The sequence below is a fragment of the Perca fluviatilis genome, chromosome 4 (genome assembly GCF_010015445.1).
Source record: "Perca fluviatilis chromosome 4, GENO_Pfluv_1.0, whole genome shotgun sequence".
Classification (NCBI taxonomy): Eukaryota; Metazoa; Chordata; class Actinopteri; order Perciformes; family Percidae; genus Perca; species Perca fluviatilis.
In genome coordinates, this window is record NC_053115.1 from 260,240 (window position 1) to 277,739 (window position 17,500).

General features: G+C 41.4%; 1 protein-coding gene across 1 annotated transcript in view; it reads left to right on the top strand.

The window, feature by feature from the left end:
* dennd6aa (DENN/MADD domain containing 6Aa) overlaps nucleotides 1-17,500 on the top strand; it is a 37,532-nt gene that overhangs the window by 16,797 nt on the left and 3,235 nt on the right. The window contains 9 exon segments of the mRNA XM_039798762.1: nucleotides 550-688; nucleotides 1,779-1,874; nucleotides 4,071-4,165; nucleotides 6,851-6,916; nucleotides 7,705-7,769; nucleotides 13,939-14,028; nucleotides 14,704-14,867; nucleotides 16,067-16,169; nucleotides 16,561-16,635. Coding sequence (XP_039654696.1) covers nucleotides 550-688; nucleotides 1,779-1,874; nucleotides 4,071-4,165; nucleotides 6,851-6,916; nucleotides 7,705-7,769; nucleotides 13,939-14,028; nucleotides 14,704-14,867; nucleotides 16,067-16,169; nucleotides 16,561-16,635 — 893 coding nt within the window.

The following is a 17,500-nucleotide window of genomic DNA, read 5'->3' on the forward strand; positions in this document are numbered from 1 at the left end:
CTTACGTAGAATTGCCTTACACTTTCGTGAGTGAGTTAATGTGATATTTACTTGTAAGAACGTACACATTTCAAATACATTTTACACAATACTTACATTCTGTCATAGACTACACACACACACTGTTACAGATACACACACACTACTACTTTACACATTATACACTTCACATTACATACACTTGTCACAGATACATACACATTAACTAATGTCATAGACATACACACACACAAATTACACACAACACACACAATTACTACATTATTGTCACAGACATAACAACATACACACTGTTACTTCAGCACTTTCACACTCTCACACACATTCACACACACACACACACACTATAATCACACATTCATTACTTTAAACCCCCTTACACATCACACACAAACACACACACAAACATATTATATAGTATCATAATATGTAGTGACGGAATAGGTAGGACTTCGCCCTATGACTCCTCCTCATTCTGAGCCTTTGACTCAACTTGTGTCTTGATTACATTCGTGCTTCTTGGTTTGCTACACTACACGCTCCATAAACCTCTCCCTCTCTACAGGTGTTTTTATCCAGTCTTCTTCCACATCCAGATGTTGTGGGAGTTGGTGTTGCTAGGGGAGGCACTCGTCGTCATGGCACCGTCGCCAGCAGAGTCGTCGGATACCGTGCTGGCGTTGGTCAGGTGAGCTGGAGAGGGTTAGGGGCAGCTACAGAATAATTTGGTACACTTACACCAAATAGCTTTACATTTTAAAGTAGATTTGAAGTCCAATTTTATTAATATTGTGTGTGTGTGTGTGTGTGTGTGTGTGTGTGTGTTGATTAATTGAATGTGTGAATTAGTCTTTTAAGTCCTGGAAAAGACAGAAAATGTCTAGAAATAGGTTTTCATGTATTAAATACAGTGAAATGAAGCAATTGTGTTTCTCGGTGAACTGTTTGGTGGGGAATTACCAAAATAGCTTTACATTTTAAAGCCGATTTGAAGTCCAGTTTGATTAAGTGAATGTGTATTCTGAATTTGTCTTTTCTTAAAGCAACACCAAAGATTCTTTTGTACCTTTTTTAAAGTAATGTGTTTCCAAAATCGTGGCGGCTTCCACGGATGAGATGAGCGTAGCTATCGCAGCAACTTTTATCTGAATTAGAAAGTATTCCTTCATTGAAAGAAGAGCTAAAAACGGCACTGGAGGCTTTTCTCGGAGGAAAAGATGTTTGATCTGATTGGTTGATTTGGCCCGTCTATCACCAACTATAGGGTGGTGATAGACAGGTGGTTTATCCAATCAGATAACCAGGATTTTCGCCCCTCCCCTTCCCAAAAGTTCTCCAACGGAAAGTTCCCAGATGGATATGCCGAGCAGATGGGAAGCGATCCATCTGGTGGAGTCAGGTTAGCGGATCTGTAGTTCGAATGAGACATAAGAAACTACAATGGGCAATTCCACTTACAACCTGTAGGGGGACCGAAGAGGGAAAGTGCTTTGGTGTTGACTTTAATTCCTGGAAAAGACAGAAAATGTCTAGAAATAGGTGTTCATGTATTAAATACAGTGAAATTTAACAACTGTTTGGTGGGGAATTACCAAGGTACTGACTTTCTTTCAAAGATGACATTAGTTGTATTTAGTTAAATTGCAGCTCTCAGCTTTGTGCTCATGGATCAGGCTCATGAATCGTGAAGTTATTCAGACTTTCAAAGATTTCTCTGTCTTCGTGTCCCTCTCTCTCTCTCTCTCTCTCTCTCTCTCTCTCTCTCTCTCTCTCTGCAGCTGTATCTCTCCTCTGCGTTACTGCAGTGACTTCCGGCCGTACTTCACCATCCACGACAGCGAGTTTAAGGAGTACACCACCAGGACGCAGGCTCCGTGAGTAACCACCAACCAGCACAACATCCTGGTCACTAGGGTCGTGATATCGGGTGACGACTCAGAAATATATGTTGGGAGACCTCAAAGATGACGACCAGTCCGATGATTATGAATCAAATGCAGCTTTATTCAAACAATGGACAAACTTTCATGACACTGGGACTGGCCCAAGGATGACCAACATGTACATCAGAATGAATACCTTTTTTAAACTCTTTTTTTTTTTTTTTTTTTTGTGCTTACACAGCATGAGACATCTATTTCAGTTGGAACAGTTTACTCTTAAACTACACCTTTTATGGCCGATGCTCCTGATAGATTCTCACATTCTTGGCTCCAATTCCTCTGTGTGACAGTTGTACCCAAACTCATAATAGATTTACACATTCTAAGCTAGGTTTTACTGTGAGACCATAGCATCTTAAACTGACTGGTCTCTAGAAACTCCTTAGAATAGATAAGATACATTCAAACGTTTGCATGCACACATACCAATCCTATCTGGTTGGGTACCGAACCCACGGTCCTTTTACCGGTACCGACCGAATCACGTTGGTACTACCGAGTGTTTGTTCACGTAAAATCAAACTGTGCCAAGTTTTGGTACCTGAGAGAAAGCACAAGCTTATCTGTCCTCTCTGCACGTTGACAGAGAGCAGAGGTCACACACACACACACACACACACACACACACACACACACACACACACACACACACACACACACACACACACACACACACACACACACACACACACACACACATACACACACACACAAACGAGGCATTACAAAATAACGATAACTAGACTAAAACTATAACTAAGGTCTATATAAAATAAACTTCAGATACAGTATTAGGGGACCACTAAGGTCTATATAAAATAAACTTCAGATACAGTATTAGGGGACCACTAAGGTCTATATAAAAGAGACTTCAGATACAGTATTAGGGGACCACTAAGGTCTATATAAAAGATACTTCAGATACAGTATTAGGGGACCACTAAGGCCTATATAAAAGAGACTTCAGATACAGTATTAGGGGACCACTAAGGCCTATATAAAAGAGACTTCAGATACAGTATTAGGGGACCACTAAGGTCTATATAAAAGAGACTTCAGATACAGTATTAGGGGACCACTAAGGTCTATATAAAAGAGACTTCAGATACAGTATTAGGGGACCACTAAGGTCTATATAAAAGAGACTTCAGATACAGTATTAGGGGACCACTAAGGTTTATATAAAAGAGACTTCAGATACAGTATTAGGGGACCACTAAGGTCTATATAAAAAGAGACTTCAGATACAGTATTAGGGGACCACTAAGGTCTATATTAAGAGAGACTTCAGATACAGTATTAGGGGACCACTAAGGTCTATATAAAAGAGACTTCAGATACAGTATTAGGGGACCACTAAGGTTTATATAAAAGAGACTTCAGATACAGTATTAGGGGACCACTAAGGTCTATATAAAAGAGACTTCAGATACAGTATTAGGGGACCACTAAGGTCTCTATAAAGAGACTTCAGATACAGTATTAGGGGACCACTAAGGTCTATATAAAAGAGACTTCAGATACAGTATTAGGGGACCACTAAGGTCTATATAAAAGAGACTTCAGATACAGTATTAGGGGACCACTAAGGTCTATATAAAAGAGACTTCAGATACAGTATTAGGGGACCACTAAGGTCTATATAAAAGAGACTTCAGATACAGTATTAGGGGACCACTAAGGTCTATATAAAAGAGACTTCAGATACAGTATTAGGGGACCACTAAGGTCTATATAAAAGAGACTTCAGATACAGTATTAGGGGACCACTAAGGTCTATATAAAAGAGACTTCAGATACAGTATTAGGGGACCACTAAGGTCTCTATAAAGAGACTTCAGATACAGTATTAGGGGACCACTAAGGTCTCTATAAAGAGACTTCAGATACAGTATTAGGGGACCACTAAGGCCTATATAAAAGAGACTTCAGATACAGTATTAGGGGACCACTAAGGTCTATATAAAAGCATCCAAAGAGCACCATGTCATGGGACTTTGAAGTTGGCAGGATATGAGGGTCTTGTTGTTGTCTCCTTGTTATTGTGCACAGAGATCTGTTGGTATTTAAAGCTAATAACTGTAGAGTCATCTATGCTCTGTCTCTGTGTTCTCTCTCTTTCTACAGGCCATCAGTCATTCTGGGAGTGACCAATCCCTTCTTTGCTAAAACCCTGCAGCACTGGCCGCACATCATCCGCATTGGAGACATGAAGCAAGCAGGTAGCTAGAACTTCTACTAGTCGAGAGGTTTTCAAATACTCCACTTCACTCAAATGCAATGTTTGTATTTCAATTAATAAAAGACAAATGTCACGATCTTGCAATGCCATGCAATCCACTACAACTTCCGCAACTTCAGCCTCCCAAATTACCTCAGAGATGTACACTCTGGATGTCCACATACAGTGCCTTGCGAAAGTATTCGGCCCCCTTGAACGTTTCGACCTTTTGCCACATTTCAGGCCTCAAACATAAAGATATAAAACTGTAATTTTTTGTGAAGAATCAACAACAAGTGGGTCCCAATTATGAAGTGGAACAAAATTCATTGGCTATTTCAAACTTTTTTAACAAATAAAAAACTGAAAAAGTGGGTGGCAAAATTATTCAGCCCCCTTACTTTCAGTGCAGCAAACTCTCTCCAGAAGTTCAGTGAGGATCTCTGAATGATCCAATGTTGACCTAAATGACTAATGATGATAAATAGAATCCAGCTGTGTGTAATCAAGTCTCCGTATAAATGCACCTGCTCTGTGATAGTCTCAGAGGTCCGTGTAAAGCGCAGAGAGCATCATGAAGAACAAGGAACACACCAGGCAGGTCCGAGATACTGTTGTGGAGAAGTTTAAAGCCGGATTTGGATACAAAAAGATTTCCCAATGTTTAAACATCCCAAGGAGCACTGTGCAAGCGATAATATTGAAATGGAAGGAGTATCAGACCACTACAAATCTACGAAGACCCGGCCGTCCCTTTTAAACTTTCAGCTCATACAATGAGAAGACTGATCAGAGATGCAGCCAAGAGGCCCATGAACACTCTGGATGAACTGCAGAGATCTACAGCTGAGGTGGGAGACTCTGTCCATAGGACAACAATCAGTCGTATACTGCACAAATCTGGCCTTTATGGAAGAGTGGCAAGAAGAAAGCCATTTCTTAAAGATAACAATAAAAGTGTCGTTTTAAAGTTTGCCAAAAGCCACCTGGGAGACACACCAAACATGTGGAAGAAGGTGCTGTGGTCAGATGAAACCAAAATCGAACTTTTGGCAACAATGCAAAACGCGTTATGTTTGGCGTAAAAGCAACACAGCTCATCACCTCTGGAACACACCATTCCCACTGTCAAACATGGTGGTGGCAGCATCATGGTTTGGGCCTGCTTTTCTTCAGCAGGGACAGGGAAGATGGTTAAAATTGATGGGAAGATGGATGGAGCCAAATACAGGACCATTCTGGAAGAAAACCTGATGGAGTCTGCAAAAGACCTGAGACTGGGACGGAGATTTGTCTTCCAACAAGACAATGATCCAAAACATAAAGCAAAATCTACAATGGAATGGTTCACAAATAAACATATCCAGGTGTTAGAATGGCCAAGTCAAAGTCCAGACCTGAATCCAATCGAGAATCTGTGGAAAGAACTGAAAACTGCGTTGTACAAACACGCTCTCCATCCAACCTCACTGAGCTCGAGCTGTTTTGCAAGGAGGAATGGGCAAAAATGTCAGTCTCGTGTGCAAAACTGATAGAGACATACCCTAAGCGACTTACAGCTGTAATCGCAGCAAAAGGTGGCGCTACAAAGTATTAACTTAAGGGGGCTGAATAATTTTGCGCCCAATATTTCAGTTTTTTATTTGTTTAAAAGGTTTGAAATATCCAATAAATTTCGTTCCACTTCATGATTGTGTCCCACTTGTTGTTGATTCTTCACAAAAAATTACAGTTTTATATCTTGATGTTTGAGGCCTGAAATGTGGCAAAAGGTCGAAAAGTTCAAGGGGGCCGAATACTTTCGCAAGGCACTGTACATACATAAGTGTACTTTTGGTCTGGGTCTGATTTTATGCTACTTCATACTTCTACTTCACGACATCTCGGAAGCAGATATTGAACTTTTTTGACAGCTATAGTTAGTTTTCAGATTACAATTTTTCAAACCCTTCCTTTCCAGTGAAAACCAAAGTTGGTGGTTTTGAATTAGAAATGTTCTGATAACCTAAAGGGTGAAGTGTTTGTTTACAGGTTGAACAAATTCTCCTACTTCTTAAAGGAGAACTTTTACCTGAATCTTGATCGCTAGAGTGAGAGTCTACGAGTGCTGTCGATAGGAGGAAAAAAAACGACCAAAATCGGTGCTACCAAACTAGAGTTGCTGCAGCTAATGGCCAGAGCCATGGAATTTTAATTGCATTTTGTGTCTGTTAAGAGGCCCAAAAGCACTCTTTAAAATATGCCCCCACAACTGGCATTTTAGCTAACTGGGAGCTCTGGCTGCAGCAACTCCAGTTTGCTAGCACTGATTTTGTTCGTTTCTTTTTCCTATCGACAGTACTGTGAGCCATCTAGCGATCAAGATTCTGGTAAAAATCGGCCGGAGTTCTCTTTTAAGCTAAATAAAGTCTTTAAAAAGCCTCTTGGATCAACCGGAAAATGCATCGTCACAAAGCTAAAAACAGGGCTTTTTCTGACACCATAAAAAGACTTTGACTTTTTAGAGATATGTGGTTCTCACAGGATAGCGACACCCCAGATGGATGATGGTCTTATAGAACATGATGCATTGCTGCAGATTAAACTACCCAACAGCATGTAAAGGAGTTCCCACCTCTGTGTGGGATTACTGTACAGCTGTAAGTCAGTAACACATCTGATCTCTCCATCTGTTCGCTCCCCTCAGGAGAGATGGCCAAGCAGATGAAAGTCAAGAAACTGAAAAACCTCAAAACTCTGGACTCTAAACCTGGTAAATACTTCATACGCTTCATTTTTTGTGTTTATTTTGTCTGTGTGTGTATATATACATATGTGTATACATACAATACAACATATATATATATATATATATATATATATATATATATATATATATATATATATATATATATATGGCTGCACGATATAAGGGAAATATGTGAGATAGATAGATAGATAGATAGATAGATAGATAGATAGATAGATACATTTTAATTGATCTCAAAAATGGGAAATTCCAGTGTTGCAGCAGCAAAATATCAGACACACATCACACATACAGAATATACATGATATAATAGGATACAATATACATGGAATAGTAATAGGATTGAATACAAGAACAAATATTTAAAATATATACAAGTTGGGAATAAAAAATTACAACTGTTTAACTAGTGTTTTCAGTTCTGCATTTCTGATGATTTCAGTATTCAGCTATAATGCAACAAATTACTGGTTGAATTTTAAAAAAAACACACATGAAAGGAAATCATTTCCAACATAATTTTATTGAACAATTTAAACATTGAATTGAATATTCATATATATATATATATATATATATATATATATATATATATATATATAATATATTTTTTTTTTTTTTTTTTTTTTTTTATTGTGCAGCCCTAATATATATTCACAGAACTCTCATTCAGTTATGAGGCAGCAGATTCTCAATTCACGATTTCTTGATCTGTGTGTGTGTGTGTGTGTGTGTGTGTGTGTGTGTGTGTTTTTGTGTGTGTGTGTGTGTGTGTGTGTGTGTGTTTGCAGGTGTGTATACTGCATATAAGCCGTATCTCAACAAAGATGAAGAAATCCTCAAACAGCTCCAGAAGGTGAGATGATGGGTACATCCCAGCTTGTTAAAATTCATCCCGGTTTCCTCCACTTGCTTCCCTTCCTCGCGTCTAACGGCCCAACCCGATAATCGTGGCCGATTATATATAATATATCTTTTTAATAAACTGTCTGTACACTTACAAAGTTCTCAATGCTTCGGTGTACATGTAGGGCCCCTCATCATGTAGGGCCCCTCATGATGCTACTGTGGAAGCGTGGTGATATTTTGAGCCTTGTTAGTGGTGTAGAAATAGAGATTTATTTTTACTTTACCCTCTGCCCGGACTACTAGCTTTATAAGCTAACCAGCGGTTCGCGGTAGCTTGTTTCAAGCTAGAGACACACTAGATTAGCATGAAAACATGTCCCAGAGAACGGTCGACTCGGTACACATCTGTTATTAACCCCTAGGTCCATTTTGCGCCAAAATTTGTCCAGGGCCAGAACTACTTCTGGTTCGAGCGAGGACCGAGGAGCTATCCAATAAGAGACTCATGGCTTTACTCGTTTTATTATCAGATTGGCGCCATGCACTTCAATCCTACATTACTCTAGAGCACTGGTTCTCGAACTTTTTTCAGTAATGTAGCCCCTTTTGAATTGTGTTTTTAAGCCATGTACCCCCTGACCAGCGATAGATTTACCAAACAGCAGCCATGTAGCTGAAAAACATTTAAATGCTGATGATGCTAAAGGCAACAAAAACTTTTTTTTTTAAATGTAAAAAGTCTGTAGAAAGAAGGAAGTAAGGCAAGAATAGGTGGAAAATATTATAAAGATGTTTTAATAGAGCAACAAAAACCTTGAAAAAGGTGGAATTGTTTTTTGAAAAAAGCAGCACAAACTTGGATGAAAAAAGACAGAGGGAGGGAGAGATGGAGGGAGGGAGGGAGGGAGGAAGAGGTTGAAAATAGTGACAAAAAGCGACAAAAACTTTAAAAAAGTGACAAACTTTGGGGCAGCCTGTAGCTCACCCAGTGAGAGCGTTCGCCCCATGTTGGCTGAGTCCTGCAGTGGCCAAGGGTCCGAATCCCACCTGCTGCCCTTTGCTGCGTGTCGTTCCCCATCTCTCTCCCCCTTTCATGTCTGTCAACTTTCAAAAAAATAAACAAAAGAACTACTTCCATGTCCCTGTTCTGCAGGTATTCCACGCTAAGTGTGAAGTGCGCCCTCGTTTAGAAGAAGTCTCCCAGCTAATCCTGCCTAACTGAAGTTAGAGAAACAGCTAGCTAGCTCATGTAGTCCTTACCTAGCTACTGAGCATGTAGTCTTACCTAGCTACTGAGCATGTAGTCTTACCTAGCTACTGAGCATGTAGTCTTACCTAGCTACTGAGCATGTAGTCACTTACCTAGCTACTGAGCATGTAGTCCTTACCTAGCTACTGAGCATGTAGTCTTACCTAGCTACTGAGCATGTAGTCTTACCTAGCTACTGAGCATGTAGTCTTACCTAGCTACTGAGCATGTAGTCTTACCTAGCTACTGAGCATGTAGTCTTACCTAGCTACTGAGCATGTAGTCTTACCTAGCTACTGAGCATGTAGTCCTTACCTAGCTACTGAGCATGTAGTCCTTCCTTAGCTACTAGCATGTAGTCTTACCTAGCTACTGAGCATGTAGTCTTACCTAGCTACTGAGCATGTAGTCCTTACCTTAGCTACTGAGCATGTAGTCTTACCTAGCTACTGAGCATGTAGTCTTACCTAGCTACTGAGCATGTAGTCTTACCTAGCTACTGAGCATGTAGTCCTTACCTAGCTACTGAGCATGTAGTCTTACCTAGCTACTAAGCATGTAGTCTTATCTAGCTACTGAGCATGTAGTCTTACCTAGCTACTGAGCATGTAGTCTTACCTAGCTACTGAGCATGTAGTCTTACCTAGCTACTGAGCATGTAGTCTTACCTAGCTACTGAGCATGTAGTCTTACCTAGCTACTGAGCATGTAGTCCTTACCTAGCTACTGAGCATGTAGTCTTACCTAGCTACTGAGCATGTAGTCCTTACCTAGCTACTGAGCATGTAGTCTTACCTAGCTACTGAGCATGTAGTCTTTACCTAGCTACTGAGCATGTAGTCTTACCTAGCTACTGAGCATGTAGTCCTTACCTAGCTACTGAGCATGTAGTCTTACCTAGCTACTGAGCATGTAGTCTTACCTAGCTACTGAGCATGTAGTCACCACCTAGCTACTGAACATGTAGTCTTACCTAGCTACTGAGCATGTAGTCTTACCTAGCTACTGAGCATGTAGTCTTACCTAGCTACTGAGCATGTAGTCTTACCTAGCTACTGAGCATGTAGTCTTACCTAGCTACTGAGCATGTAGTCCTTACCTAGCTACTGAGCATGTAGTCTTACCTAGCTACTGAGCATGTAGTCTTACCTTACTACTGAGCATGTAGTCCTACCTAGCTACTGAGCATGTAGTTTTACCTAGCTACTGAGCTTGTAGTCTTCCCTAGCTACTGAGCATTTAGTCTTTACCTAGCTACTGAGCATTTAGTCTTACCTAGCTACTGAGCATGTAGTCTCACCTAGCTACTGAGCATGTAGTCTTACCTAGCTACTGAGCATGTAGTCTTACCTAGCTACTGAGCATGTAGTCCTTACCTAGCTACTGAGCATGTAGTCTTTACCTAGCTACTGAGCATGTAGTCTTACCTAGCTACTGAGCATGTAGTCTTACCTAGCTACTGAGCATGTAGTCTTACCTAGCTACTGAGCATGTAGTCCTACCTAGCTACTGAGCATGTAGTCCTTACCTAGCTACTGAGCATGTAGTCTTACCTAGCTACTGAGCATGTAGTCTTACCTAGCTACTGAGCATGTAGTCCTTACCTAGCTACTGAGCATGTAGTCTTACCTAGCTACTGAGCATGTAGTCTTACCTAGCTACTGAGCATGTAGTCTTACCTAGCTACTGAGCATGTAGTCTTACCTAGCTACTGAGCATGTAGTCTTATCCTAGCTACTGAGCATGTAGTCCTTACCTAGCTACTGAACATGTAGTCTTACCTAGCTACTGAACATGTAGTCTTACCTAGCTACTGAGCATGTAGTCCTTACCTAGCTACTGAACATGTAGTCTTACCTAGCTACTAGCATGTAGTCTTACCTAGCTACTGAGCATGTAGTCCTTACCTAGCTACTAGCATGTAGTCTTACCTAGCTACTGAGCATGTAGTCCTTACCTAGCTACTGAGCATGTAGTCTTACCTAGCTACTGAGCATGTAGTCTTACCTAGCTACTGAGCATGTAGTCTTACCTAGCTACTGAGCATGTAGTCCTACCTAGCTACTGAGCATGTAGTCCTTACCTAGCTACTGAGCATGTAGTCTTACCTAGCTACTGAGCATGTAGTCTTACCTAGCTACTGAGCATGTAGTCCTTACCTAGCTACTGAGCATGTAGTCTTACCTAGCTACTGAGCATGTAGTCTTACCTAGCTACTGAGCATGTAGTCTTACCTTAGCTACTGAGCATGTAGTCTTACTCTAGCTACTGAGCATGTAGTCTTACCTAGCTACTGAGCATGTAGTCTTACCTAGCTACTGAGCATGTAGTCTTACCTAGCTACTGAGCATGTAGTCTTACCTAGCTACTGAGCATGTAGTCCTTACCTAGCTACTGAGCATGTAGTCTTACCTAGCTACTGAGCATGTAGTCTTACCTTAGCTACTGAGCATGTAGTCTTACCTAGCTACTGAGCATGTAGTCTTACCTAGCTACTGAGCATGTAGTCCTACCTAGCTACTGAGCATGTAGTCTTACCTAGCTACTGAGCATGTAGTCTTACCTAGCTACTGAGCATGTAGTCCTTACCTAGCTACTGAGCATGTAGTCTTACCTAGCTACTGAGCATGTAGTCCTTACCTAGCTACTGAGCATGTAGTCGCTTACCTAGCTACTGAGCATGTAGTCTTTACCTAGCTACTGAGCATGTAGTCTTACCTAGCTACTGAGCATGTAGTCTTACCTAGCTACTGAGCATGTAGTCTTTACCTAGCTACTGAGCATGTAGTCTTACCTAGCTACTGAGCATGTAGTTCTACCTAGCTACTGAGCATGTAGTCTTACCTAGCTACTGAGCATGTAGTCTTTACCTAGCTACTGAGCATGTAGTCCTTACCTAGCTACTGAGCATGTAGTCTTACCTAGCTACTGAGCATGTAGTCTTTACCTAGCTACTGAGCATGTAGTCTTACCTAGCTACTGAGCATGTAGTCCTTACCTAGCTACTGAGCATGTAGTCTTACCTAGCTACTGAGCATGTAGTTCTTACCTAGCTACTGAGCATGTAGTCTTACCTAGCTACTGAGCATGTAGTCTTACCTAGCTACTGAGCATGTAGTCTTACCTAGCTACTGAGCATGTAGTCCTTACCTAGCTACTGAGCATGTAGTCTTTACCTAGCTACTGAGCATGTGTTCTTACCTAGCTACTGAGCATGTAGTCTTACCTAGCTACTGAGCATGTAGTCCTTACCTAGCTACTGAGCATGTAGTCTTTACCTAGCTACTGAGCATGTAGTCCTTACCTAGCTACTGAGCATGTAGTCCTTACCTAGCTACTGAGCATGTAGTCTTACCTAGCTACTGAGCATGTAGTCTTTACCTAGCTACTGAGCATGTAGTCTTACCTAGCTACTGAGCATGTAGTCTTACCTAGCTACTGAGCATGTAGTCTTTACCTAGCTACTGAGCATGTAGTCTTACTCTAGCTACTGAGCATGTAGTCTTACCTAGCTACTGAGCATGTAGTCTTACCTAGCTACTGAGCATGTAGTCTTACCTAGCTACTGAGCATGTAGTCTTACCTAGCTACTGAGCATGTAGTCTTACCTAGCTACTGAGCATGTAGTCCTTACCTAGCTACTGAGCATGTAGTCTTACCTAGCTACTGAGCATGTAGTCTTACCTAGCTACTGAGCATGTAGTCCTTACCTAGCTACTGAGCATGTAGTCCTTACCTTAGCTACTGAGCATGTAGTCCTTACCTAGCTACTGAGCATGTAGTTCATAGCTACTAGCATGTAGTCTTACCTAGCTACTGAGCATGTAGTCCTTACCTAGCTACTGAGCATGTAGTCTTACCTAGCTACTGAGCATGTAGTCTTACCTAGCTACTGAGCATGTAGTCTTTACCTAGCTACTGAGCATGTAGTCTTACCTAGCTACTGAGCATGTAGTCTTACCTAGCTACTGAGCATGTAGTCTTACCTAGCTACTGAGCATGTAGTCTTACCTAGCTACTGAGCATGTAGTCCTTACCTAGCTACTGAGCATGTAGTCCTTACCTAGCTACTGAGCATGTAGTCCTTACCTAGCTACTGAGCATGTAGTCTTACCTAGCTACTGAGCATGTAGTCTTACCTAGCTACTGAGCATGTAGTCTTACCTAGCTACTGAGCATGTAGTCCTACCTAGCTACTGAGCATGTAGTCCTTACCTAGCTACTGAGCATGTAGTCTTACCTAGCTACTGAGCATGTAGTCTTACCTAGCTACTGAGCAATGTAGTCCTTACCTAGCTACTGAGCATGTAGTCCTACCTAGCTACTGAGCATGTAGTCCTACCTAGCTACTGAGCATGTAGTCTTACCTAGCTACTGAGCATGTAGTCTTACCTAGCTACTGAGCATGTAGTCCTACCTAGCTACTGAGCATGTAGTCTTACCTAGCTACTGAGCATGTAGGCTTTACCTAGCTACTGAGCATGTAGTCTTACCTAGCTACTGAGCATGTAGTCTTACCTAGCTACTGAGCATGTAGTCCTTACCTAGCTACTGAGCATGTAGTCTTACCTAGCTACTGAGCATGTAGTCCTTACCTAGCTACTGAGCATGTAGTCTTACCTAGCTACTGAGCATGTAGTCTTACCTAGCTACTGAGCATGTAGTCTTACCTAGCTACTGAGCATGTGCGACTCCCAACAAAGATGTTCCAGCAGTAAGAGGTCTCACTCTGTAGCTAAAACAGAGAGCTCAACACACAGGGTGAAAAGAGGAGCTGCAGCAATGTGCAGTACAACAAAAATATGGTGTTTTTTGAAAATTAAACCATGTAAACCTATTCTGGTACAACCTTAAAATACAATTATGAACCTGAAAATGAGCATAATATGGACACTTTAATAATTCAGATTTTCTGATTGTTTTTCAGGGTGTTCAACAGAAGAGGCCCTCGGCAGCCCAGAATGCAATTCTTCGACGCTACTTCTTAGAACTGACTCAGAGCTTCATCATTCCACTGGTAACTACCAATTAATTTCATTTTATCTTTACATTTCTCAAGATGGTTTTGTTTCATAGTACAGAGACATTCAACAGGGGGTCCTCAGAGTAAGTGCAGGGGGCCGCCATATTATGTCTAAAATATTTTTTGAAAGTTTCTTTTTTCAAAAATTCAAATATGTCTGAAAATATACAATAATATGAATCCAACCTATTATTAGGAAAGATAATTTGGCCTATTTGTGAAAAGAAAACAATTTAATTTACACATTGAAGATAAGCTTAATATAGGTAGCCATACAGTTAGTCACTGTGCCTTCCACATATATGTTTAACATTAAAACATGATGTATAAATAATACATATCTATCCAGTTTAACATGCAACTCAATAGTAGGGGGTCCCTACTCTGTCTCTCTTTCAGCTAAGGGGTCCTTGCCCTAAAAAATGTTGAAGACCCCTGTCATAGTGACATGGTGCTGTCATACATTTTACTTACATTTTTATTGTACATGTTTCTATTTGTTTTACATTTATGATTCTTGACTTTGGCAGTACTTTTTTCCTTTTCTCTTGCTATGTTTATTGATATGCACCAAAGTAAGGAGCACAATTCCTTGCATGTGGAAATGTACTTGACGATAAGCCTGTTTGTGAAGTGATGTAACAGAGCGAGAGCGTGTGTGTGTTGCAGGAGCGGTACGTGGCTAGTCTGATGCCTCTCCAGAAGTCCATCAGTCCGTGGAAGAGTCCTCCTCAACTGAGACCGTTCATCCAGCAGGACTTCATGAAAACGCTGGAGAAAGCAGGACCTCAGCTCACATCCAGACTGAAAGGAGACTGGATAGGACTTTATAGGTACACACACACACACACACACACACACACACACACACACACACACACACACACACACACACACACACAACACACAGAGAGAAAAAAACAAAACACACACACACACACACACACACACACACACACACACAAACACACAATAGAGAGACACACATGCACACACTCAGAGACACACACACACACACACACACACTCGGAGAGAGACACACACACATTCAGAGAGACACACATGCACACACTCAGAGACACACACACATTTCAGAGAGACACACACACACACACACACACACTCAGAGACACACACACACACACACACTCACACATACACACAGACAGACATACACACACGCACACACACACACTCAGAGACAGACACACTCAGAGACAGACACACACACACACACACACACACACACACATACAGACAGACAGACATACACACACACACACTCAGAGACAAACACACACACACACACACACACAAATACACACAGACACAAACACACACACAGACACATTCACACACATACATACATAAATACACTCAGAGACAAACACACACACACTCACACGCTCCCACACACACACACACACACACACTCGGAGACAGACACACACACTCACACATACACACAGACAGACATACACACACACACACACAGAGACAGACACACACACACACACACACACACACATACACACACACACACAGACGGAGATACACACACACACACACACACAGACGGAGATACACACACACACACACACACACACACTCAGAGACAGACAGACAGACACACATAGACACAGACAGTCACGTGATTGGGATGTGACGGCAGTGTTTTCGTGGGCTCGGGATGGGAGTGACAATTGATTCCTGTCTCACCTCAACACGACTACGACGCGACGACGACGACGCACTCATATACCGACACACACACACACACACACACACACTCCACACAATATATTAGTGTGGATCAACAGAAGTACATTTCCAGGATAGAACTCCTTTCTAGCTTCGAGCTAACAAGCCACACATCCTGCTGAACAATTAGGGAAGTGTTGAGTTTACCTGATTGTAGAGTAACCGAACGAAAGAACGGTAAGGTAGGTGTGATTGGAGTTTGATGATGGAAATGCCCATAATCCTGAGGGTCATGTGAACTCATCGTGTGTGGTTTCCTCTGCGTCCGAAGGCATTTCCTCAAATCTCCCAACTTTGACGGCTGGTTCCGCAACAGGAGGAGAGAGATGACCCACAAACTGGAGGCTCTGCACCTTGAGGCGCTGTGTGAGGAGGTAGGGAGGGAGGGAAGGAGGGGAGGAGGGAAGGAGGGAGGAGGGAGGGAAGGAGGGAGGGAGAGAGAGAGAGAGAGAGAGAGAAGATTCTGTAAACCAGATAAACCACCTGATATTTTAGAGTTTTTAAGTCAGGTTGATTAAATCAGCCTGACAAATTCTGCCCTGTCTGTCTGACTGTCTGACTGTGTCTTTCTGTCTGTCTCCCTGACTCTGTCTGTGTCGGTCTCTCTGACTCTGTCTGTCTGTCTATCTGTCTGTCTCTCTGACTGTTTCTGTCTGTCTGACTGTTTCTGTCTGTGTCTATCTATGTCTGTCTCTGTCTGACTCTGTCTATCGGTCTGTCTCTAACTGTGTCTGTCTGTCTGCCTGCCTGTCTGTCTGTCTGTAGGATCTGCAGCAGAGAGTCCAGATGCACTCGGAGGTAGAGACAGTAGATCTGGTCCTGAAGCTGAAAGATAAACTGGTCAGTACACATCAGTACTACAAATATTACTATTCATACTGTCAGTACAAACTCACCCAAAGCTCATACACATCAGTACTACAAATATTACTATTCATACTGTCAGTACAAACTCACCCAAAGCTCATACACATCAGTACTACAAATATTACTATTCATACTGTCAGTACAAACTCACCCAAAGCTCATACACATCAGTACTACAAATATTACTATTCATACTGTCAGTACAAACTCACCCAAAGCTCATACACATCAGTACTACAAATATTACTATTCATACTGTCAGTACAAACTCACCCAAAGCTCATACACATCAGTACTACAAATATTACTATTCATACTGTCAGTACAAACTCACCCAAAGCTCATACACATCGTACTACAAATATTACTATTCATACTGTCAGTACAAACTCACCCAAAGCTCATACACATCAATACTACAAATATTACTATTCATACTGTCAGTACAAACTCACCCAAAGCTTATACACATCAGTACTACAAATATTACTATTCATACTGTCAGTACAAACTCACCCAAAGCTCATACACATCAGTACTACAAATATTACTATTCATACTGTCAGTACAAACTCACCCAAAGCTCATACACATCAGTACTACAAATATTACTATTCATACTGTCAGTACAAACTCACCCAAAGCTCATACACATCAGTACTACAAATATTACTATTCATACTGTCAGTACAAACTCACCCAAAGCTCATACACATCAGTACTACAAATATTACTATTCATACTGTCAGTACAAACTCACCCAAAGCTCATACACATCAGTACTACAAATATTACTATTCATAGTGTCAGTACAAACTCACCCAAAGCTCATACACAT